This window comes from Bubalus bubalis, chromosome 20 (genome assembly GCF_019923935.1).
Source record: "Bubalus bubalis isolate 160015118507 breed Murrah chromosome 20, NDDB_SH_1, whole genome shotgun sequence".
In the NCBI taxonomy this organism is placed as follows: domain Eukaryota; kingdom Metazoa; phylum Chordata; class Mammalia; order Artiodactyla; family Bovidae; genus Bubalus; species Bubalus bubalis.
In genome coordinates this window covers 4,101,403-4,124,625 of record NC_059176.1, presented here as the reverse complement: position 1 = coordinate 4,124,625, position 23,223 = coordinate 4,101,403, and the positions used below count along the sequence as shown (strand labels likewise).

The following is a 23,223-nucleotide window of genomic DNA, read 5'->3' as shown; positions in this document are numbered from 1 at the left end:
GAAGCGCCCCACTTGGTGCCTCCTCCAGTCCCTTCCAGGCTGGTGGGTCTTGGAGTCCAAAGTCCCAGAGATGGAGACAGGGCTGAGGGAAGCCTCTTCCTGACTTTGCTGGTCAGCGTTTCAAAGACCCTTTGGTCATACCTGGAGGTTGCCCAGGGGGCAGGTGTGGCCTGAAGGGCACCGCACCGCTAGTGAGGGGTGGGCAGAAGCCTCCAAAGAGCCTCCTCCTCCTAAGGGTCAAGTCAGGACAGCTCCCTGTGGAGGCAGCCTTGGGGGCCTGTAACTCCACAATATTAAAAGCAGCTTCTGGAAAAGATTCTCCCCTTTCTCCTCTGCAGCCCTTTCCAGAGATTTCGAGATCATTAATTTAAGTGCAAGAGAAGTCCTGGTGGAAAATATTCATTGTTACAAGCTGGATGTTTCATGTGGGCTCATTAAATCCACCAGCCCTCCCAGGAAAATGCTGGGGGGGTGGGGGGCCGGAGAGGGGCGGGTGGAGTGCAGGGGAGAGGAGGGTGGTCCCTTTGAAGAGGAAACGGGGAGGGCAGGGGGCAGGGCAGGAGAGAGGAGAGGTGACCCCTCAGCTCTCACTAAAGCGAGTTGGCTCAGCCCAGGAGAGGAGCCAACACAAATGAGCACCTTTGAAACTGGGTCCTTTCTGTGCGTCACCTCGTCTCAGCCGCCAGTCACAGAAGAGGCATCTGAGCCGCTGGGCTGTTACGCAGACTTGTCCAAGGAGCCGCAATTACAATGGGTCACGGCCAGCACGCAAAGCCGTGGACACATCCCTCTAGGACCGCAGAGCGCCACATGCTCCGAAAAGCAGCCTCCAAGCTGAGGCCCGCTGGCCTCCGGCTGGTAATCACTTAGTCATCTTGCAAACGGTTGATGAACTTTCCTATCTGTGTCTCTATTTGTTAGGATACATTTTGGCTATAATAAATACATATTTGCTGTAACAAATGCCAAAAAACCCACACTGGATTAAACCAGATGGAGGGGTTCCTAGGTGGCACTAGTTAAGAACCCACCTACCAATGCAGGAGACATAAGAGACATGGGTTCAATCTCTGTGTCAGGAAGATCCTCTGGAGGAGGCCTTGGCAACCCATTCCAGTATTCCTGCCTGGAGAATCCCATTGACAGAGGAGCCTGGTGGGCTACAGTCTACAGGGCTGCAAAGAGTCGGACACAACTGAAGCGACTTAGCATGCGCAGAAGCCAAACAAGATAGAAGGTTGTTTTTCTTTTTCCCCCTCTCATGTAATAGTCTGAGCTTCAGCATTCTAGAGTCCTGTTGTGGTTACCCAGGCGCTTTCCGCCCTGTTGCTCTGTGAGCCTCAACACCCAGCTTCCATCATGTTCAGTCAAGACGGCTGCTCTGGCTCCTGCCATCACATCTGTCATCCAGCAGTGGGAGCAGAAAAAGAAGGGGGAGCCACCTCTCTTCCTAGTGGGGGAAAGTCCCAGAGGTTTAACAGATCTTGATTTCTTATGTGTCATTGGTTAAATCTATACATATAGCAACCAGGGAGGCTGAGAACTTGAAAGAGTATCCATGTACCCAGTTCAAATTTGAGGTTTCTTTTACTTGTGGAAGAGTGGAGAGTGGGTATTGGGGAACAACTAACAATCTCTACCTAGAACACCATCTCCCCTCCCTCAAGGGTCACAGTGAACTAAAGGTCATGAGTAAAAGGCCGTGCAGACTGCAGGAGAGGAGAGAGGTGATATGAGGAAGAATCTGAGGGGTCAATGTCTGGACCAAGGCTTCAGGGACAACTGGAAGACCATCTGGAATGAGTTCCAGGAAAGGTGGTAGCAGATAGCGGAGGGAGCACCTGTGCAGAAACTGGGCTTTGTTGTAAAGAGCAAAAACTCGAAGCCAGAGACAGGGGTCCACGCTCAGATGCGGAGTCAGATGGAGAGGCGTCCCATCTCCCCAAGCCTTGGCTGGCGCCTCGTGCAAAGGCTGGTGGTCTCCATCACTGCTCACGGGCCCGGCATTCGTGGAGTCACGGCTATGACACCTGAGTGGTGGGATCACTGGGTCAGTGTCAGATAGGGGCAGGCGCTGGACCAGAAGAGGGAAAGAGAGATCCCACCTGGAGGCCTCCAAGGCCAGGCTGAGCAGTTTGGACGTTACTCGGAAGCTGTGGACGTTTGCAAGTGGGACAGCATCCTGGGCAGAGAGCGGATTTTCAAACCCGGCTCTGGAGGATGAAGAGGAGGAATGAGATCGGAGGTGTCAAAGCCTAACAGAAGGCAGCTACACACGGTGCCTGGAGAGAGACAGCGTGGCACAGACCTGCCGAAGTCAGGATACCCTTCAGGCATCTGGGAAGACTTCCTGGAGGAGGCAGCCCTGCAGCTGTGCCAGCCAAAGCAAGGAAAGGGGAGGGGGGAGGGGACTTGCCCTGGAAGGGACAAGCAAGGGAAGGGCAGATAAGCCGAAGCTTGGCAGCACCCCCAGAGATGCCCCCAGCCACTCAGAGCACCCTGGCAGCTCTAGCTGTGCCTAGCAGTACATCCATGTCCCAGCTGACCCTCCCAGGAACCAGCGAGGTAGAGATCTTGCTCCCATTTACCAGAAGAGGAAGCTGGAGCCCAGAGAGAGCTGACCACTTCCCCGAGGCCACACAGCGGTCATGCCTGGAGCCCTCGGCATCCTGGGTCCAATAGGATGACCTTCAGAAATGTTCTGACGCTATCTTCCTGGACTCAGGAAGGCTTTTCGTCCTGCTTTACCCGCATCCTAGCCTCCAAGCATCACTCATGAAGCAGAGAGGGACCCACTGACCAGGAAGACAAACTGAGGCCAGAGAGGGCAAGTCGCCTTCCCGGGTGGCACTGCCCATGATTGCCGGCCAGCAGGGTCTGCAGCCAGCTCCCTCCAGCTCCTCGTCCTGCTCCCACGATCCTGGCCTGGCTGGGGCCTTCCTCCCCTCCCCCAGCACCCCCGCTGTTTTCCTGGCTCTTTCTCTCTCCGGGAAGGGAGCGTGCTCTGAGTCTGTTTCCCTGGGAGAAATCCATTTTCAGAATCTGGAGGTGTTGAAATGTGTTCTTTTTTCCTCTCCAGAGAGCCCTTCTTGAGGACAGAGGTACCCCGAGAATCCCTCTGGGGCCACCACCAGCCGGGGAGGGCGGTCCATCAGGAGGGCCTGACCCCAGCCAGGGTCGGGGGGTGCCCTGCAAGGGGTCTGGGGAGGTGACCTATCCATCCTGGGACAGTGGGCAGCAGGGCTGCCCTGGACACGCCCACACCTGCACCCTGACTTCTGGAGACGCTCAGCTGCTACCCGCCAGCTGGGGCTGCAGCCCTTCTGGTCCCGAGAGCAGGGTGGCTCCTGAGCCCACCTGCCCGGCTCGGGGCGGGAGCATCGTCTGGGGAGGGTAGATCTTATCATCATCTGCCAGCAGGGCCTGTGGAGGTCACAGAAGTGCTTGCTCTAAAGGGCTGTGAGCATCCGCTGACCCACGAAGCCAGCCCCCAGGGTCATGGGCACAGAGGGTTGCTGGCTGAACGAGGTGGGGAGAGGAAGAGGGCGCAGGAGTGGAGGCGATAGAAGGGGAGACTGCAGAAGGGGAGGGGAGAGGGCGTGGCCCTCTGCCCCAGCACACTGACTACACCCGCCCAAGGCTTGCCATGCAGCCGTTTTCAACATCCGCTCTAAGGAGGATCTGGCCTCACCTTCCCCAACCTTGTCTCCGCAGGCAGCTCTGACCACACCTTCCTGCAGCTGACCCATCCCCTCCCCAGGGCTCCCAGGCCCTCCCCGGGGGCTTCTTCTGTCTGGTGGAGGCCTTGTATGCTGACCACCCACTCCGGTGGTAGGCCTGGGGTCTTGGGGAGAAGTTCCTTGAGCTCCAAGAATGCACATCCCAAGTCGTGGACTCGTGGCCACCCAGACTGAAGCCTGGAAGGGTCCTGGCAAGGCCAGGCTGTCCACGGCCTAGCCCTGGGGCCCACAGCACCCAGGAGATCTCAGCCTCAGTTCTAAGCCTTCAGGACAGGAAGCAGCCTTGGCCAGGGACACCAAGGGACTTCAGGGAGAGGATGTTCAAGGACCCCCACCCCCACCAGGGGAGTCTCCCCACAGGGCAGTCACGTGATGACTCTGCCTGTCCCCGTCCAGCCCACAGCCAGCCCCACCACAGCCCTTACATCCCCAGGCAAGTCACCCTGAAACTCCAGCAGAGCCGTTTCACTGCGGGTCCCAGGAGGGCTGGAGGAAGCCAGATCCCTCTGGGTTGGGCTCTCTTCCTCTGTCAGCCTCTGCGTCTTGGCCCACTGGCCACAGGGTAAGGACCAGGTTTACCCAGGCTTGTCGAGGCTTCCAGCCAGCCCTGGGCCAACCTCCAAACCGACCTGGAATTCCAGCTCCCACCCACAGACCGGAGGCCCTCCAAGGCAGGGCTGGGGTGGTCCTCAGAAGAGCTGAGCGCTGCAGGTGCTGAATGAATGAATGAACGAATGAATGGACACGCCACCCTGCACAGCCTTGGCAGGACTCCCCCCTCCCTGCCACCTCCTCACCACGGCTGAGCACAGAGGTTCCCACCCCAGGACTAACACATGAAAACACACTTCACTTCGGGCCTGGCACACAGTAGGGACTTAATGAAAGTTCCCCAGCATCCGCGCATCCCTGTCTTGTGTACAGATGGAGCAGCCAAGGCAGTGGATACTCTGCTCCTTGGAAATAGAACAGACTTTGCACAGTCCTCCTGGATAACTGTACCCTCTGCATGTTGAACTGCTTCGCAGTAACAGGCTCCCGTCCTGGATAAAGCCCCCTGCCCTACCAGGAACCATCCCCAGGGCAGGGAAGGAAGGCAAGGTATGGCCCCTAATTCTGAGGGACCCCAGCCTCACCTCCACCCTCCCTTCTGCCTTGCCTCTTTTGAGAAGCTTCTGCATACCCCTTGGTGGGGGTGATGGGTACAAGGATGTGTATTAATGACCCCTTCCGTGACGCTGACAACCCCACCATTTGCCTATCCGCTGGCCTGCTGGGCGGGTCCTTGGGCAGATGGGAGTGTGGGGACGGGGTTGGAGGGCCCTCTGAAGCAGGGGCCATACTTTGCCCTGCTTCCCTGCCCAGCAGGCCAGCTGACAGGCAAATGGTGGGGTTCTCAGAGTCACAGAGACAAATATCAGAGGCAGAGGCGAGGCCTGCCTCCCAGGCTCCCTGTCTCTCTCTCGGTCCCTGTCTCTCGATGGCACTCCCTGACCCCTACTGTCTCTCTCCCTGAGATCCCCTGCCCCCAGCCCTAGGTGGAAGTTCCTTTACAAAACACAGAGCTCATCCTCACCGTAGAGATGAGAACAGGAGGCCCACGGGAGCAGGGATGGACCCCAGGTCATGCAACAAGGTCAGTGTCCAAGCAAGAAACAGGGATACCCCAGGGACTCGCCAAGTTCATCGGTGAGCCCTTGGGGCCATTCAGACCACAGGACACGGGTCCTCCGAGAAGGGTGCTGACCGGCCCTCCAGCCTCATGCAACTGCTGCAGCGGAACGGCAGGGGGTGGATCTGAGACCCTACAGAAATGCATCTTCCCTCGACATCACACTTCAGAGTCAGGCTGGGTCTGGTCCCGCTTGGGTCTGGCTAAACCTCGGGCCAGGTGCCAGGAGGGCCAGGCTGAGGGTTCAACCAGCTGCAGTCTGAGGCTCCATCCTGGTAGGAGACAGTCCGTCACACTCCCAGTGCCCCGAGCTTCCCCAGGAGCTCGGCAGGCCCGCCCCCGATGTGGGTGCCCTCTCTGAGCTGACAGGACGGGAGCAGGCACAGAACAAGCAGGGGCTAAAAACAAGCCACGCGTCAAGACCGCTTCCTTTCTGTGCCTCTGCCATCCCCGCGGGACCCAGCCAGGTCCGCCCACCAGAGCAGGAGGGGCCCATGGAGCAGAGCATCCCAGACAGCCGAGTCTGCTCTGACACCAGAGCATCCCTGGGTCAGCTGACACTGGTGGACACCCGGGCACGCCAGGGAGCCTGCCAAGATCAGCAAGGCGCCCCGAGCCGCCCGCAGCAGGTGAGGAACCCTGCTCGCTGCCGTGTGCCTATTTGTTATCAGGCGCTGAGCGGCAGCGAGGGGCTGACAGAGCCTAACTCACCAGGAGCACCATCTGCTCTGAGATGTGCTAGCAGACCCCCCTCAAGTCACCGGGGCTCAGAGAGGCCCAGGGACTTACTTGAGGTCACCCCAGGAGTGGGCTCAAGTCCAGAAGCTCTCTGGGGCTCCACCCCACCATGCACTGGCTGGGCAGACCGCTAAGTCAGTCCCTGTGCGCCCGCAGGGAGTCGCTGGTCAGCGAGGGAGACATGGGGGAACTGAGCTCTCTGTATTTGGGGGGTATAAGGAGCAAGGGCGGCTGTGCCAAGCCCCAAAGGAGGAGACTAGCTTCTGCAGCTGGAGAAGGAGGCGGCAGAGCGGGCCTCCTGGGTGGGCAATCAGCAGGAGCAAGGCAGGACCCTCTCGGTCCACTCCAGCCACATGGCCATCGCCACCACCACCCCACAGAGACCTGTGACCCCACTTTGCCCGTGGACTTCACCCCCCTCGGAGCTGAGCTGCCGCCAACCCCCTCCATCAGATATGTCAGACGCCAGCCAAGGAAAAGCAGCCACATTTGGACAGCCGCTGCTTGTCCGGTCCCTGTGTGCCAGGCACGCCTCATTCACACTTCCCGGGCTCTCCATCAACCCCCAAGCAGAGGGTACCGACACCCTCGTTCACAGATGAGCTCAGAGAGGGTCAGGAATGTGCCCAGCGCCATACAGGAAGTGGAGCCAGGATTTGAATCAAGTGTGTGAAATCCCAGAGATCCCAAAGGTCAAGCGACCCGTTGGATGGAAAGGCTCGGTCCTTACGGGGACAGCCTTGGCTATGGGCATCCGCACCTGCCACCACCCGAGGGCCTTGGAGATGCTGTCCTTAGAGAAGTGTTTTCACTGGCCAGGGGCCAGCATCCCAGCACTCAGCCTTCTTGATGCAGGGTTAGCTGGCTTCGAGACCGTGGCTTGTCAGCAACCATCTTTCCCCAACAGTGTGAAATTCCAAAAGCAAAGCTTTATTATGCCCACAATGCCGAGGCCCACCCCTCTGCCACCCCCCATCACGGCCTAGTGCGGGAATCTTCTCCTGAGACCTGCAGACACCGCCAACTCGGTGTGTCCCCAAAGAACGAGGCAGACTCCCCTTCCCTGGAGTTCCCATTCCTCTGAGAAGGCAGGTTACCCCCAAGCCCTTCTCCCAGCCTCCCCACACCCCATTCTGCCCCCAGTGTCACCCCATTAACCACTGAGCATCTCTCATTAACTAGTGAGGGTGAGTTCTGGAATCAGACACTAGTTCTGTGTCTTTAGGCAAATCATCTCTCTGAGCCTCAGTTTTCTCATCTATAAAATGGGGTAATAAAAGTTGCATATAGTCAAAGCTATAGTTTTTCCAGTAGTCATGTACAGATGTGAGAGTTGGACCATAAAGAAGGCAGAGTGCTGAAGAATTGATGCTTTTGAATTGTGGTGTTGGAGAAGACTCGTGAGAGTCCCTTGGACAACAAGGAGACCAAACCAGTCAATCCTAAAGGAAATAAACACTGAATATCCATTGGAAGATCTGGTGCTGAAGCTGAAGCTCCAATACATTGGCTATCTGATGTGAAGAACTGATTCATTGGAAAAGACCCTGATGCTGGGAAAGACTGAGGGCAGGAGGAGAAGGGGATGACAGAGGATGAGATGGTTGGATGGCATCACTGACTCAATGGACATGAGTTTGAGCAAACTCTGGGAGATAGTGAAGAACAGGAAATCCTGGTGTGCTGCAGTCCATGGAGTTGCAAAGAGTTGGACACAACTGAGGGACTGAACAAGAATAACAACCTCCTTAAATGGTGGGGTTGAATGATCTGCCCATTTTACAGATGACTAGATGGAGGCACGGAGAATTCAAGTTTCTTGCCCAGGATCACACAGCTCAACTGGAGTAGAGTGGCACACGGAGGCTGCTGGGACACCCAGAGCTGCATAGACCCTCCTTTCCCTGCGCCTTCCTGTCTCCTACCAGCTCCAAAAGATCTCACTGAGGACTAGGGGCCTTTCCCAGGGGCCTGGCCAGTCTCGGGGGCTCCTGAAGGGTGGACACTGAGCCTGATTTACTGTGAGCCCACTGGGAGCCTAGGCTGGACAAGGGTTTGGGGGTGGGGGTAAGGGGTCAATGCAATTCAAGAGGGCACCCTCACCAGACAACAGAGCTGAGACCCTCGCTGCTTTATTGGCCATCTCTCAGCCTCAGCAACGCCAGGCGAGGGTCCCTCTCTGCTCTGAGCTCCTACACGCTGGCAGCCATGAGCATAGTGGCATTTAATCTGTACACAGCCCTCGGTATCTGCACCATGGTGGCCCCAGGTTCAGAGACGGAGTCTGACTGGCCTCAGAGACGGTCCTGCCGGGATGTTGTCCAGTGCAGGCACACCCACAGCTGCCCATCTCGGGCAGCTGGACAGTCATTTCATCTTCTGGACATTGGGAATCAGAGCCATCAGGTCTAACTACCAGGATGTTGGAGGCGCAATGGGCCCGTGGCCCACGTGGAGGCTGCTGGGGCGGCCCTGGGTCCCCAGTGAGGAATAGGTCCTTCCTCACGGCTCCACTTTTTCTTCTCCCCTGTGGCGCCCCCTGCTATTCCACGGCTTCTTGCAAGAGGCTTGAAGTGCACTTCAGAGCAAGGCTGGGTATAAAGAGATACACCCACACGTGCCCTCATGTAGAGTGGGCACTGCCCAGCATAAAGAACAGGGCAAATACAACGCGGTCACGGCATCACGCGCACCTCTCGGTCAAGGAAAGAGAATCGTAGAAGCAAAGCAATTTAGGGTGCCAGTCCGCTGGCTGATCGTACCCTACCTTCTTCCAGAGACAGTAAGAGATGGACAGGACAGACTGACCCAAAGCTGGCTCTCCAGCCCGCTGGAGGCCTCAGAGCAGAGTCTGCCTTTCATATGAATGACCGAGCATCCAACATCCCTCCAGCCCCAGGCAGGCCGCGCTCGCAGGCAGCCTCCTGGATGGGCCTCGGGGAAGGAGTCACCCGCCCTCCGCAGGGGCCTGGTCTGGCACCAGGAGGCGTGCAGAATGCTAAGTTGTGTCTGCGCTCACGGCAGGAGCCAGTCAGAGCCAGGCTGGGTCTGAGAGGTAGGACTGGGCCCACATACGAGGCTCTGAAGGGGCAGGCGAAAGACGGGCTGGGAGCAGGTTCCATCGAGCAGGGGTTCTCGATAGCCCCAGAGCGTATTGAGACCCCAGCCCCAGAGCAGCATCCAGGGAAGGACCTATAGGCCCTCTTTGAATCTTCTGGGATCGTGGAGGCGTAGCACAGGGAAGGCGTGGAAAGCAGCCACCCAATCCCCATGCAATATATGATGAGGCCGGAGGGAGGGCGGGACACGCCCAGGTCACCCACTAGGTAGCCAGGGCTTCACCTCCAGGCCTTCCCTTCTCTTTGGCCGGAAGCCCCAGACCTCCCCCGGCTCAGGAACGCTGCCAACACCAGCTCCATGCAGGCCCCGAGGCCCCAACAAGCTCTCCTGGCTGGGCTCCCAGGCAGCCAACCACCCCAGAGCCTAGCCGGCAGCTCCCGGGAGGGTGCCCAGCCGAAGCACGTCCTGTGAAGATGGACAGAGACCTGCTGGGTCAAGGACACCTCTAAGACCCCTAAGCCCGGAAGCCGCTGAGCCCGCAGCCGCCACCCACCAGCAGCGCATCCACCCTGTTGAGCCGAACGGAGCCGAGTCGGAAGAGATCGAGTCAGAAAGAAAAAACCGTCCTTGAAGCAAAAGCAAAGGGTGAGCACAGCCCTCCCCCCTGCCCCCCCATGGGGGTTCTCGGGTCCCCGTGAGAGGACTCCCAGGAAGGTCAGCGGCCAGGGGGATGAGGGGATTCACCAGACACTCTGCCCGAAGGGGACCTCCCAGGGACTGTGTGCCTGCCCCCCCCCCCCCCACCCCCAGGTCCCAGGTCCTCGAAGACCTCACTCTGCCTGGCCGCGGACACGCCCTACCTTGCTTAGGGCTGCCTGCCAGCGTGCAGAAGGGCAGGATGAAATGTTTGGAAATTAGACGTTTCCAATAAGTCCACACTGCACTCGGGTAGCTGGTTTCACAAAGGTTTATTGGATTCCTCGGGGGCGCAGGGGGCAGGCTCGTCGCTGCAGAGGATCCTGGCTGGGCCGGCCTGGGAGAGGCAGGGTCTGGGCAGCAGCTGACACAAGACCAGTAGTGAGAGGTGCCCGGCCCTCCGCCACGAGGAGGGAGATGGTGGGGGTGGAGCAGGCCTGACCCAGAGGGAGGTGCAGGCCGAGGAGAAGGCCTGCGGGTCCCAGGGGAGGGAGGAGGCAGAGGGAACAACATGCACGGAGGCTCAGAGGCAGGAAGGCAGCTGGGATTCCCCCAGGGTCCCAGGAGGCCCGGGGAGGGGGCTGGGGAGACGGAGCGCTGAGGCCTCTGGACAAGCTTATGGCCAGGACACACCTGTCGCTCTTCAACACGCTTGGCTAGGTGTGCGGGCTGCCCCTGCTCCCCCACTGAAGCCCCAGGGGAGCCCTCCTGCAGCTGGGGGCCTGAACACCCCACAGGGAGTCCCAGCATCCATCTATCTGGCAGCTGGGAGCTGCGTTACCTGGGGGGAGACATAGGCCGGGAGGCCCCTCTCCCGCCACCCGCACAGGGCAGTGTGGAGGAGGGGCCGGAGAGGAAAGTCTGGGGAGCATGGTTTCTGGGGAGTGGCGACGTCCTCCCTGCCCTGCCTGGGGGTCCCAGCCACCTGCCCAACCCCCTCCCCACGTCCAAGTTGCTCCTGGACACCCAGGAGACCCAAGCCAACTTGTCCTTCCCTTTCTTTCCCCGGCCCGCCCCCTGCTGGAGCTGCCGCAGGGCAGACAAAAAGAAGGCGGTCGGCCGGCCAGCCCACTGGCGTGGGCACAGCCCGGGCTCCGACTCTGGTCCCCCAGGGCCCGAGGCCTGGCTCTTCCAGGTCCCAGGTAAGACTTGGCCTCGGGCGAGGGCAAGTCAGGACAAGGCGTGGGCAGCTAGGAGGAAGCGGCCCGGGGAGGCGGGGAAGGGGGCAGGGGCTGCTTGGGAGGGAAAAGGGTTTAGGAGACGGAAGAGGGGGAGGGAGGGCCGGGCAGAGAAGCGAGAGTCTCCGCACGGGGCCTGCGTCCCAGAGGCCACTCGGAGCTCAGACTGTCCTCACCTGCACAAGGCGTGGTGGGAGCCAGATGGTCCGATGTCCCGGAATCCAGAGGCGCGGGGTGGAGCCGGCTGGCCCGAGGAACAGAAGCAGATCTGCCAGAACGGCCGACAGTCCGGAGGACAAGCACTGCTCACCTGAGCCTCCCTGGGGCCCGAGGGCCTATGCGTTGGTGGTCTCCCTGGGCTGCCTGCAGAGGCTCCGGAGGGACCAGACTCACCTGTGCTCCAGGCCACTCCTTCCCCACACCACTGCCAATACCACCTCATCCCAGGCAGCGCCAAAGGCCCTCCCAGCCAGGCGATGTCCCTGCGGCCTGGGGCGGCATCGTTGGCTTTTTGATCTTCTGAGACTAAATGTGGGAAGGGGGTAGGGAGGACAGCCCCATGGCTCCGGCCCAGCTCCTGTGTACATGCGGTGGGGACAGGGCACAGGTCTGAGACTGCCACCTCCCAGAAATTAAGGAATCAGGGCTGGAGAGTCTGTCCAACAAAAGTTGGGACTCCCATGACCCCTGCCCAGGAGGGGGCAAACTCAGGGCCCCAAAACGTCCTTCAGAGACTAGCCAAATAGAAGGCTTCTCTTCTCTTCTCCCCCCAGCCACCACCCTGACTCCCCGGCCCAGCAAAAGATAAGTCAAGGAACCACCGATTTGCCAGCTCAGAGATGCTCTGCGAGGGGGGGGTGGGGGGGAGCAGGCAAGGGGGACGCCCCCCATTCAGGTTTTGGGATCAGGGAGAATCCCCTAACTCACCTAAAGACCCCTACCCACGGTGCTGATGGGCAGTGCTGGGGGCGCGGAGAACAGCGGGGACCGGGATGAAGCGGCCTTTCCTCTGGGTGGGAAGTTCCCGGGCTCTGCAGCACCCAACGCCGCCGCCCCAGGCCGCAGGGGCATCGCCTGGCTGGGAGAAAGAGAAAAGGGTCTATCTTCAGGCCCCTGACCTGCCTTCCACTCGGGGTCTTGACCTGCCGGAGCCGCGGTCCCAGGTGGGAGTTTGCAGGGCAGAGGGTCCCGCCAGGGTCGCGAAAACCGGAGGAGAGGACCTCTGCCCGAGACGCGCATCTCTCTCCGCGCCCGCTGGGGCCCGCCGGGTCCTGGGTGGGGGCTCGGTGCCCTAGGTTGACTCCCCGAGACTTGTTCCCTCGCCGCCGCCGCCGCCGAGAGCGGTGCCCTCGCCGAATCCGGATCAGCGAGCTTCCACCTCTGCCCGGGATGCGAGCGCTGTGTCCGTCCCGGGAAGAAGTTAGGCGGCCGGTCCCCAGGCGGGTAGCGAGCGCACGGGACGCCGGCGGTGGCGGCGCCGGACTCGGGCTCAGCCACCGCCGCCCCAGATGAGTCCCCACGACCGCGAGAGCGTCCCAGGCGGGCTGGACTCCCCCGGCATCAAGATCGCTCTCGACCCGGTTCAGGCCTCGCCCCAGGGGTCAAGGAGGCCCGAGGCGAGGCGACCTGGCTCCCAGCTTCGGGGACCCCCCAGGTCACGGTACTCTGCGCCCCGCCGCCCCAAGTCGCCGGCCCCGCGCCGCGCGCAGCGAGTCATCAGATCTCGGACGCGGCGGCAGAGCCGACCAGGGCCCCCATGGAGTTGGGGAGTTACCCCGCACCCCTAAAAGCCTCCACACACATTCCCCGTTGAGAGTACGCACTTCCCCGCGTCCCAGCGCCTCCGTGGTGAGTCGAGCCGCAGCGCTCTGGGTCGGTGAAGGTGGCTCAGCGCGGGCGCTCCAGTCCCGACGTTCCCGGGGCAGAGAGCGACGTCCGGGGACGCACGGGACGGGTGCGCCCGGCGGCCGGGGCTGCGCCGGCCGAGGCGAGCGGCGAGAGGGGAGCGCTCCGGCGTTCAGGCAACAGCTACCCCTAGTGGGAGAGCCGCCCGGGGCCGCCGCCGCCCCGCGCCCGCCGCCCCGCGCCCGCCGCGCCCAGCGCCCAGAGCGCTCCCGGCTCGGCTAGGGCGCAAGGACGGCGCTGCCTTCCCCGGGCCTCCGCGTTTCTGGCGCCGGTCGCCAACCCTCCCGCTAGCCCTGCCCTCCGCACCTCCCCGCCGGGACCCGGAGGCCGCTGACCCGAGAGCTGCGGCGCAGAGCCGGGGCGCGATGGGACGGGGCGGGCGTGACCTGCGCGGCGCGCGGCAGCCTCGGGCGACGGCGGGGGGCGCCGAGCGCGGTGTGCGTGGCGGGGCGGTGCGGGGGGCGGCCGTGTGCGAGGCGCGAGTGTGAGCGCGCTCGGGAGGCGGGCGGGCTCCGGGAGGCGAGCGGCGCCCGCGGGCGAACGCGGCAAGCGGCGGGGGCCCAAAGTTGCCTCCTTGCGGGCCAGCGTCCCCGGCGGGGCGGGAGGTGGGGCCAGCGAAGCGGCAGCCGCCGACCCAGGCTCCGGCGGCACCTGGGCAGCGGCCCCGCACGAGCAGCAGCGGCGGGGGCGGCGTTGGCGGCGGCGCGCGGGAAGCGAACCGGAGCTCCGGCGCGGCGCGGCTGTCCGCCGGGGATCTCCGCTCAGGTGCGCGGCGAGGGGCGTGCGCGGGCCGGGGCTGGGACGCCGGGATCGGGGCCAGCTTGGTGCCTGTGCTAGCCGGAGGACCTCCGCCGCGGACTCCTGGGTCCCTGGTCCAGCTGTCTGACCCGCGCCGCCACCGAGGTCCTGATCGCCCGTCCCGGCGAGCGGGCTTCGGGGCCCAGCCCCGCCCCTCCGGCCCCCGGGCCGGGCCGCCCCGCCTTCCAGCCGCTGGTGCTCGCCCTCGGCCGGCGATTTCTAAGGCCCTGGCCGCGCCGCGGGGTGATCCCTTCGGGCTCAAGTTGCAAGGGGGCGGGCCCCGGCCGGAGGTGGAGTCTCCCGCCAATTGATGCCTCGGCTATAAATTGAGCTCTCCGAACAGCCGAAGCCCAGATGTCTCGCCAGGCCGCCCCGCGGTGGGTGGTGGGGGAAGGTAGGGGGGCTTTGGGGGGCGCCGCCACCATGCTGCGCTCCCTGCTGCTTCACTCCCTGAGGCTCTGCGCCCAGACGGCCTCGTGCCTCGTGCTCTTCCCGCGCTTCCTGGGCACGGCCTTCATGCTCTGGCTGCTAGACTTCCTGTGCATCCGCAAGCATTTACTGGGCCGTCGACGCCGGGGTCAGCCGGAAATCGAAGTGGAGCTCAACAGTGATGGCGAGGAAGTGCCCCCCGACGACCCGCCTGTCTGCGTGTCCGACGACAACCGCCTGTGCACCTTGGCGTCGCTGAGGGCCGTCTGGCACGGCCAGAAGTTGGATTTCTTCAAGCAGGCGCATGAAGGCGGGCCGGCGCCCAACTCTGAGGTGGTCCTGCCCGACGGCTTCCAGAACCAGCACATCCTCGACTACGCCCGAGGAAACCGTCCGCTGGTGCTCAACTTCGGCAGCTGCACCTGACCTCCGTTCATGGCGCGCATGAGCGCCTTCCAGCGCCTGGTCGCCAAGTATCAGCGCGACGTCGACTTCCTCATCATCTACATCGAGGAAGCTCACCCTTCCGACGGCTGGGTCACCACAGACTCTCCCTACAGCATCCCGCAGCACCGAAGCCTGGAGGACCGGGTCAGCGCCGCGCGCCTACTGCAGCAAGGGGCTCCAGAATGCGCTCTCGTGCTCGACACGATGACCAACTCCAGCAGCTCGGCCTACGGCGCCTACTTCGAGCGCCTCTACATCATCCAGAGTGGCACCATTATGTACCAGGGCGGCCGAGGCCCCGACGGCTACCAGGTCTCCGAGGTGCGCACCTGGCTGGAGCGCTATGATGAGCAGCTGCACGGCCCGCAGCCCCGTCGAGTGTAAACAACCGATGGACACGTGACTGAACTTGGAGGGCCATGCCTTCGAGCCTTCGAAGCCCACGTGCAAACAACTCCCAGACAGGCTTGGCCTGGGCCCAGTGGCACAGCTGAGCTGAGCCATGCATCGCCGTCTGAGTCTGCCTCTCAGCCAAGCCACCTGAAGACTCCCTTCCACCTGCCCAGACTCTGCTTTCAACTGTCCGTCGCCTGTACTTGCTTGGCTTGCTCTAAATCCCCTTCTAAGGGTGGAGGCAGCGCCACCCTTGCCTGTGTGCCCCTGGACTTGTGCTCGCAGAGGCCCCCTGCCACAGCTCTCACACGCCCTCCGCAGAAGAGAAGAGCCAGCGTGCCTTTAAGCAGGCGCGCTGGCCCAGCGCAAAGAGACTTAGGCTGCGCCCGCGCGCCCTGGGCGCAGCTGGGTTCCAGCAGCGCGAGCCGCTCGCCTTAGTTGCCTGGCACCCACACCTGTCGCGCGCGCGCGTGCGCGCGCGCGGGGAAGAAATACCCTGCTGCTTTTGTGTCTGTGTCTTGTTCCTGCCTTGGGGGAGGATGCTTGGGGTGGGGAAGGGTGGGCAGGGTTATTTCCCCCCCTTATTTTGGGTGCTCACGAGCCCCACTGCTGATGAAGAGCTGTCTCTAACTGGCCTCGACCACGAGCTGGTTCTGATTTGCAGGAGGCTCGCAGCAGCACCTAAGACAAGAGGGGAAAGTGCTCTGGGTTTCCATGAGGAAACCACATCAACGGGGTGGGAGAGGGAGGTTGGGGGACTGCTTAGGGACAAAGGAAGACCGCTTAGGAGTCGGGGTTCACGGCGCCCCGGGCAGAGGGAAGGGGCCGGGGCTCCTGCGACCCGGGGTTCGAGTGGTGGAGTCCGGATAAGAAAAATGAAGGTAGAGCCTGGGAACCCCGAAAGAGGGGTCTCCCAGACAGAGCTGCCGACTGCGGGGCCGGAAGTGGGGGGGCCCCTGATGTGAAGGCTATTTAGTGAGTGTTTTGCTGGAAACGTTCCCTGTATATAAACTTCTTTTACACTACAATAATAAAGGCTTGAAGTAAATTGCTTTCGGGTTGCCTTTGGTCCCTTTATTTTTTTCTTCCCTCTGAATAGCGGCAAGAATTAAACACAAATCTCTCCCTCGCGTCCCCATAGTGACCCTAGGGGGAAGGGTGGAGAGAAAGAGCATCCGCCAGCGGGGGTGCGGGAGGGGAATGAAGAAGGAAAGGGGGTCTGTGCCGATGCCCGGGATGCGCACAGGCCCGGGGTGGGGGACCCAAGGTGATGAGAAGAGCGGAGATGTGGAGCCCGGCGGGGTCCCCAGGGAGGCGGGAGGCCCGCACTTGCTGCCGCGCGCGCCTGCGCGCGCGCACGCAAGCCGTGACAGCTGACCCTGCAGCCGCCCATCTAACTTCTCCCGGCGCCGTCGGGGTGGAGGCGGGGTGGGGGAGGGGAAAGGAGCGAGGCTGGACCCTGGGGCTTTGGACCAGGTTGGGCTGGCCTCCTGCCCACCACGGGCGCTTCAGCACACCTGGCTCCTCCCTAAGCCACTTCCAGCACCTCCTTGCTCCCTCGCGCGCTCCTCAAACCCGCAAAATCGTCTCCCCTACCCCTCCGATCCCCGCCGGTCTGCTGGGGGGTCCCCCCGGGAATCGCCATGGAAAAGCGCAAGGTGGGGGAGGGCGGGGCGACCGGGGAAGGAGAGGCGGCCTGCAGCGCCATCACTCCAGCAGCAGCTCCTACCGCGGGGCGGGGGTGGCTGGAGCGCGGCCCCCGGCCCAGAACACCCCCTCCTCCGCTTCCCCAAGTTCGAGCCAAACCTCATCACCACCACCCCAAGGCGCTCAGTGCTGGGAAGCGGAGGAGAGAGAGGTGGCCGAGCCGAGAGAGACGAGAGAGGGATGGCGGTGACCGGCACCCGGGCTGGGAGAGGAAGGGGCGTTTGGCACAGAGCCCCCGCGCTCCCCGCATTCCGGGCCAGGCGCCCCCTCGCAGTCCCTGCCCCCACCCACCCACGCACCCCCGGCTCGCGTGTTGCTCGCTAGGTGAGGACGATGCCGGGAGCGCGAGGTTAGCTGGTCTCCACCTCCCTGTGCTGGTGACGCCTAGAGCAGAACAGTGGGTGGGGGGCGGGAGAAACAGAGAAACGAGAGCTGAGGCGGGAGCCCGGGGACCAGGAATCGGGGGAGCCGAGCCACCGCACTTCCCCATCCCGGGGACCCGGGACAGTCCCGGGCCCGGGATGCGGAGGCGGGCGTTGGGGGCGCGGTTTCTGTGAGCGCCTGGGTGTCAGTGCGCGCGCACGTGAAAGGGGAGCCGGGGAAGGGCGGGGCGGGGAGGGGGGGTGGTCTGCGGGACAGAGGGTCCAAGCAGCCTGGAGGCAGGACGGAGCCCCAGCTCCACCTACGCCGCCTCCAGTCCCGCGCCCAGCCCCCACGCCGCTCCTCCGTGAAACTTTCTGAAACTGACACCTTGAGCTGAGATTTTTTTTTTTTTTTGCTTTAAAAGTATTTACATTGAAAAAGCTACTTTTAAGAAAAAAGAAAAAATTGGCACAGATGGTCTTTCTGCACCTCCTCCCATCCCCCTCCTCCCGCGCTCTTCGTCTCACCCCGAAACCCCCAAGAAGAATACTGAGCCAGCGGCGGGGTTGCCGGGTGAACTCCGGCGCGCACGGCCGGAATGAAGCGCAGGGAGACCCCGGACGGCGCGGCGCCGCCGCAGGGGCCCCCCTGGGGGCCGGGGTCGCTGCCGGTCCCAGTCCTCTACCTGGGGATCTAGTTGGAGGCGCTGCTCGCTCCCCTCCGAGCCTCCTCAGGCTTCTGGCACCAAAACCCCGAGAGCGCGGCGCTGGGACCTGTGGCTCCTGCCTCGGCCCGCGCGGCCTGGCGCGCTCGCCTCTCCTGGGCGCCCCAGCATCCACCCCTTCCTCCTTTCTCTTCTCTGGCCTCCCTGTCTCACTTCCTCCCCCTCATCTTTCCGTTTCCTTCTCGCTCTTCCCTTTCCCTCCTTTTCTTGTTCCTTTCTTTTCTCCCATTTCCTTTAAAATCTCCCCTTCTTACAAAAAGAACGCACGCTCATTGCCAAAAACAGAGAAGTCCCGAGACTCAACCCTAGGTAACCTCCCGGTGTGTGCACTTTCTAACTTGCCTCTCCCATTCACCCACCCTTGTAAAACCAGCGAAGGCTTATCCTTTTATAGGCTGGCATTAACTGTTGACTCCCTGGCACCTCTCTCCAGGATCCCTGCCCCTTTCGACGTCAGTAACTGAGTATTGGGTGACCTCAGGCCAAGGATGGCTCCATGGGTGCCCCAGGCCAGGGATGTTGTTTCATTTTATAAACATTCTTCACGAGGTGCTCAGGGCTTTACACCCCTCTGCCCCACGAGCATATTTCTTAAAGTGAAATTGCTAGACACACCCATGTCTGTGTCTGTTGTGCCACATTTTGCTAAACTGCCTTCCCGAAAACCTATTTGATTTTATTGTTTTGTATTTTCCCCGTGTTCTCTCTCTCTCTCCCTTATTTTGAACTGAAAACTATAAAGATAAGACATAAATGTATTTCCAATATTAAATTTTAAATACAGGGGAACATAGAGCACAAAGTGTCAGGCTTGCTTAGAGCAAGCCGTCTCAAACTGCATTTCAGATCCCAGTGGCGGCTCATGAAATCAACTTACCAGATCAAGTCAGGCATCTTGAAGAACTGAAATGGAAGACATGCAATGTAAATACCAATGTTCATGTCATCTAAGTTAACTGTGTCTTCCTGAAACCTTTGTGCGTGTGTGTGTGTGTGTACAGACACGCACGTGCAATGTGGCTGGTGTGAAATGTAGCTCTCCAGGGGGATCTAGAATGTTTGGGAAGGTTTGACAGCCACCCGAGCATCCCAGGCCCTCCTCCTCCTCAGGACCGCCCCTGTGGACTGTTTTGTGAGCCTCTGTCCAGGCCCCACTTCACCTGCTGACAGCCCTACCTGAGCACATCCTCAGCTCTAGTCTCCGTCAGGCTGTCATCGGGATCACGCCACGGCGTGTTCGGTGATCACCCCCACCCGCCCCCACACATTTCCCATGCCATTTCCTATCCTGGCATCCTTGGCCTGGCCATCCGTCTAGTCTGAGCAGGTCTCTGCCTGCGGAGTAACTTGTGCCAGGCACCTTCCGGATGTCTGAGTGCCCCCCCTCCCGCCCCCAGAAGGAACTCATCTCAGCCTTCAAGGAATGCTCAGAGGAGTGGGGAGGAGGGGAAGGAGACAGTCATCTAACCATCACCAGCCTCCTCATTAGTATTTTCAAGGTCCGTGTCAGCTTAGCACACGGTTTAGCCCTAAGCATGGGAGGTGGGGCATGATAAGAGTTCTAGAAGGTCTTATTTACTTCCTTGAAGATACAAATGCCTCCTCCAGGAAGAGGAGGAAGGAAGGACATCCCTGGAGGGTACTGCCAGTGCAAAGCCACGGAGGCCTAAAAAGTGCAAACTGTGTTCCGAACACAATACCTCCTGGTATTTACCGGACAGAAATAAACTGTTGGGCAAAGGGCTAGGTAAGTACCAACAGGTCCATGGCCTCCTGTTGAGAAGTGGTCCTGCAGAGAAGTGACCTTCCCAGAGGTGGGACTACCCACACGTACCACAGGGAGAAGTGACATCTGTGTGTTCGATCTAGGGGCCAGGCACTGGGCTTCATCGGAATTATTTGATCTGGTCATCCTCATCTCCCTCTTTAAAAAAGAATATTTATTTATTTACTTGGTGATGCTGGGTCTTCATTGCCCTGTGGCTTTTCTCTAGTTGCAGAGAGCAGGGCTACTCGCTACTTGCAGGGGCTACGCTTCTCACTGTGGTGGGTTCTCTTGTTGCAGAGCACGTGCTCTAGGGTACTCAGGCTTCAGTAGTTACAGCTCCCAGGCTCTAGAGCACCGGCTCAGGGGTTGTTCGATCATTAGCCCCATTTCAGTGATGAAGAGATTGAGACTTGGCATGGTTGAAGCAGGTTGGCCCGGTGTGTTATGGGCTGAATTGTGTCGACCGCCAAAAGTCATGTGCTCAAGTCCTGGCCCTAGTCCCTCAGAATGTGACCTTATTTGAAGACAGGATCTTTAAAGATATACGTGAGTATGGGCTTCCCTGGTGGCTCAAACTGTAAAGAATCCACCTGCAACATAGGAGACCTGGGTTCAATCCCTGGGTCGGGAAGATCCCCTGGAGAAGAAAATGGCAACCCGCTCCGGTATTCTTGCCTGGAGAATCCCATGGACAGAGGAGCCTGGCAGGCTACAGTCCATGGGGCTGCAAAGAGTCAGACATGACTGAGTGACTTACACTGACTCAAGTTAGTACGGGGTCATTGGGGTGAGCCCTCTTCCGATCTGACCAGTGTCCTTATGAGAAGAGGAGGTCGGGACACAGACACGCCCGGAGGGACGACCACGTAAGGATGGAGAAAAAAGACGTCCATCATAAAGCCAAGAAGAGAGGCCTCAGGAGAAACCGGCTCAGCTGATAACCTTCGTCTCAGACTGACAGCCTTCAGAACTGTCAGGAGCAGAGATTCCTGCTGTTTAAAGCCTTCGGTCTTCGGTACTTGGTGATAACGGCCCTAGACATTAGCAACAGGGCTGTGGACTAGAAAGCAGCTTTGACCACTGGCCTCCCTGATGCTGGGGTCTAACATCAGGCTACACAGAGTCCCTCTCTCGGTGACTAAATGATCCAGGACCTTGACCCTCACCACGCAGACTGTTTCTTCCCTCTGCGGTGACAGGAACATGAAGCTCTCGTAGGACAGTGGGTCTGAATTGGGCTCTTTTTTTTAAATATCTGCAGAGAAACACACGCATGCAGCTCTGGAAAAATCTCCCCCGAGGAATTCACAGTAGCTGTCTCTGTGTGGGCGAGATTATGAGTGTTTTCTTACTTTCTTCTTGTTGCTTGTCTGGAGCCTGTGATTTTTCTGTAGTGAACATGTATTGCTCTTATGACAGAAAAATAGGGTTTAAAACAGCAAAAACAGTGGCTGTAGTGAGGAGAAACCCAGAGGTCAGGGCAGAGAGGGGTTCTGCGTGGAGATGGGGAGTCCTGGACCAGACCCAGGGGTGGGAGGTGGGGACACTGGGAGGGTTTGGTGTGGGGTGGTGCTGAGAAAACAAACATTTGAAAGGGAGAAAGGGAATGGGGTTGCTGAATAAAGGACATCAGTTAATTTGAATTTCAGGTAAACAACAAATAATGTTTTAGTAAAAGTATGTACCAAATAATGCATGGATATACTAAAAAATATTGTTCATTGTTTATCTGAAGTTCAAATTTAACTGGACATCCTGGGTTGTTTGTTTTTCTAAATTTGACAGTCCTGGGACTTCCTCAGTGGTCCACTGGTTAAAACTTCATGGCCCCGATGCAGAGGGTGTGGGTTCTAAGATCCTGTATGTGGCGCGATGCAGCCAAATCATCATTTTTAGGACTTCCCTGTTGGTCCGCCTGCCAATGCAGGGGACATGGGTTCAATCCCTGGTCTGGGAAGATCCCACATGCCATGGAGCTGCTAAGCCCATGTGCCACAAGGACTGAAGCCTGTGGGCTACAACTACTGAAGCCCAAGCTCCCTAGGGCCCTTGTTCCCCAAGAGAACCCCCTGCAGGGAGAAGCCCCCATACCGCAATGAAGGGCAGCCCTCGCTCACCACAGCTAGAGAAAGCCTGGGTGCAGCCAGAAGGACCCAGTGCAGCCAAAAGTAAAATAAGTGAATTAATCTTTAAAAATAGTGATAGCAATAATATTTCTTTTAAAAACCTTTAAAAAATTAACTTGACAGTCCTGGGGGAGGGAGGTGGGACAGTGAAGCTGGCGACGATGCAATCTCTCCGGCCAGTCGGGCAGACTCAGAGCTCAAAGGACTGCTGGTGAGACCGTGGTCTCTGAGACCTGGAGTTCCACCTTCCACAGCCAGCTGGGCCTCTGTGACCAGACAGGGGCTCCCAGATTCCCCACGTACCTGGCGACCTGCAGCCAAGGAAGAAAGGACCAGCAGTTTCGCCCGCTGGGTCATCTGCAGGGCCCGGAGCAAAAGGAAAATGCGGAACCCTTTGTTCAAAATGCAGGAAGCTTCGTGCCAGCTGTTGTTCCGTCGCTCAGTCGTGTCCGACTCTCTGCTTCCCTGTCCTTCACTGTCTCCCGGAGTTAAGGTACAAAATAACAGGCTGTTTCCTTTCTTCTCTGGCACCTCACCCTGTGGTGTTTATTTGTTACTTAATGTCATTATCAGTAAAGAAAAATTAGCGATTTGAATTGTGTGCTATCCGGGTTCTCCAAAGAAATAAAGCCAAAGGGAGAGAGGGAGAGAGATTTAACTATAAGGAACTGGCTTATGTGAGCATGGAGGCTGAGAAGTCCATAATTTACCGCGGGCAAGCCAGAGACCAGGAGAGCCAGTCACATGTTAAGTTCTAGTCCAAATCCGAAGGCTCAAGACCCAGGAGAGCTGATGGAGTAAGTCCTGGTGTGAGTGTGAGGATTCTGAAGGTAGAAGATGGATGTTCCAGCCCCAGGACAGTCAGGCAGAGCGAGTGAATTCTCCCTCCCTCCATCCCTTACGTCCTGGTCAAGCCCCCAGCTGATCCAACAAGGCTCGCCCACACTGGGAGAGCAATCTGCTTTTCTCAGTCCATTCAGATTCCATTGTGACCCTCATCCAGAAGCACCCCACAGACTCACCTGGAATCATGTTTGGCCAAATAACTGGACGCCCCACAGTCCTGTCAAGCTGACGGATGAAGTTGACCTTTTCAAATTTTAAGCATGTTTACCATTCATTTTTCCAGTTTTAAATGCAAGTATCAGAGCACTTGGGGTTTCACAGGTGGTAAAGAACCCGCCTGCTAATGCAGGAGACATAAGAGACACAGGTTTGATCCCTCGGCTGGGAAGATCCCCTGGAGGAGGGCATGGCAACCTACTCCAGTATTCTTGCCTGGAGAATCCCACGGACAGAGGAGTCTGGCGGGCTACGGTCTATAAGGTCACAGAAGAGTCAAACACAACTGAAGTAACCTAGCACGCATGTACCCATAAGAGCATTTAATTCGTAACACACAAGCACTGAAATACCCTTCTCCAGGGGATCGTCCCATTATAGGGATCAAACCCAGGCCTCCTTCTTTGCAGGCAGATT

General features: G+C 59.6%; 1 protein-coding gene across 1 annotated transcript; it reads left to right on the top strand.

Moving 5' to 3' along the window:
* Positions 1-14,002: 14,002 nt before the first annotated feature.
* DIO3 (iodothyronine deiodinase 3) lies at positions 14,003-16,108 on the top strand. The gene has a single exon (XM_006080992.4). It carries the CDS (start codon positions 14,142-14,144, stop codon positions 15,045-15,047), a length of 906 nt encoding a protein of 301 aa, XP_006081054.2. The 5' UTR covers positions 14,003-14,141; the 3' UTR covers positions 15,048-16,108.
* The last annotated feature ends 7,115 nt before the right edge of the window (positions 16,109-23,223 follow it).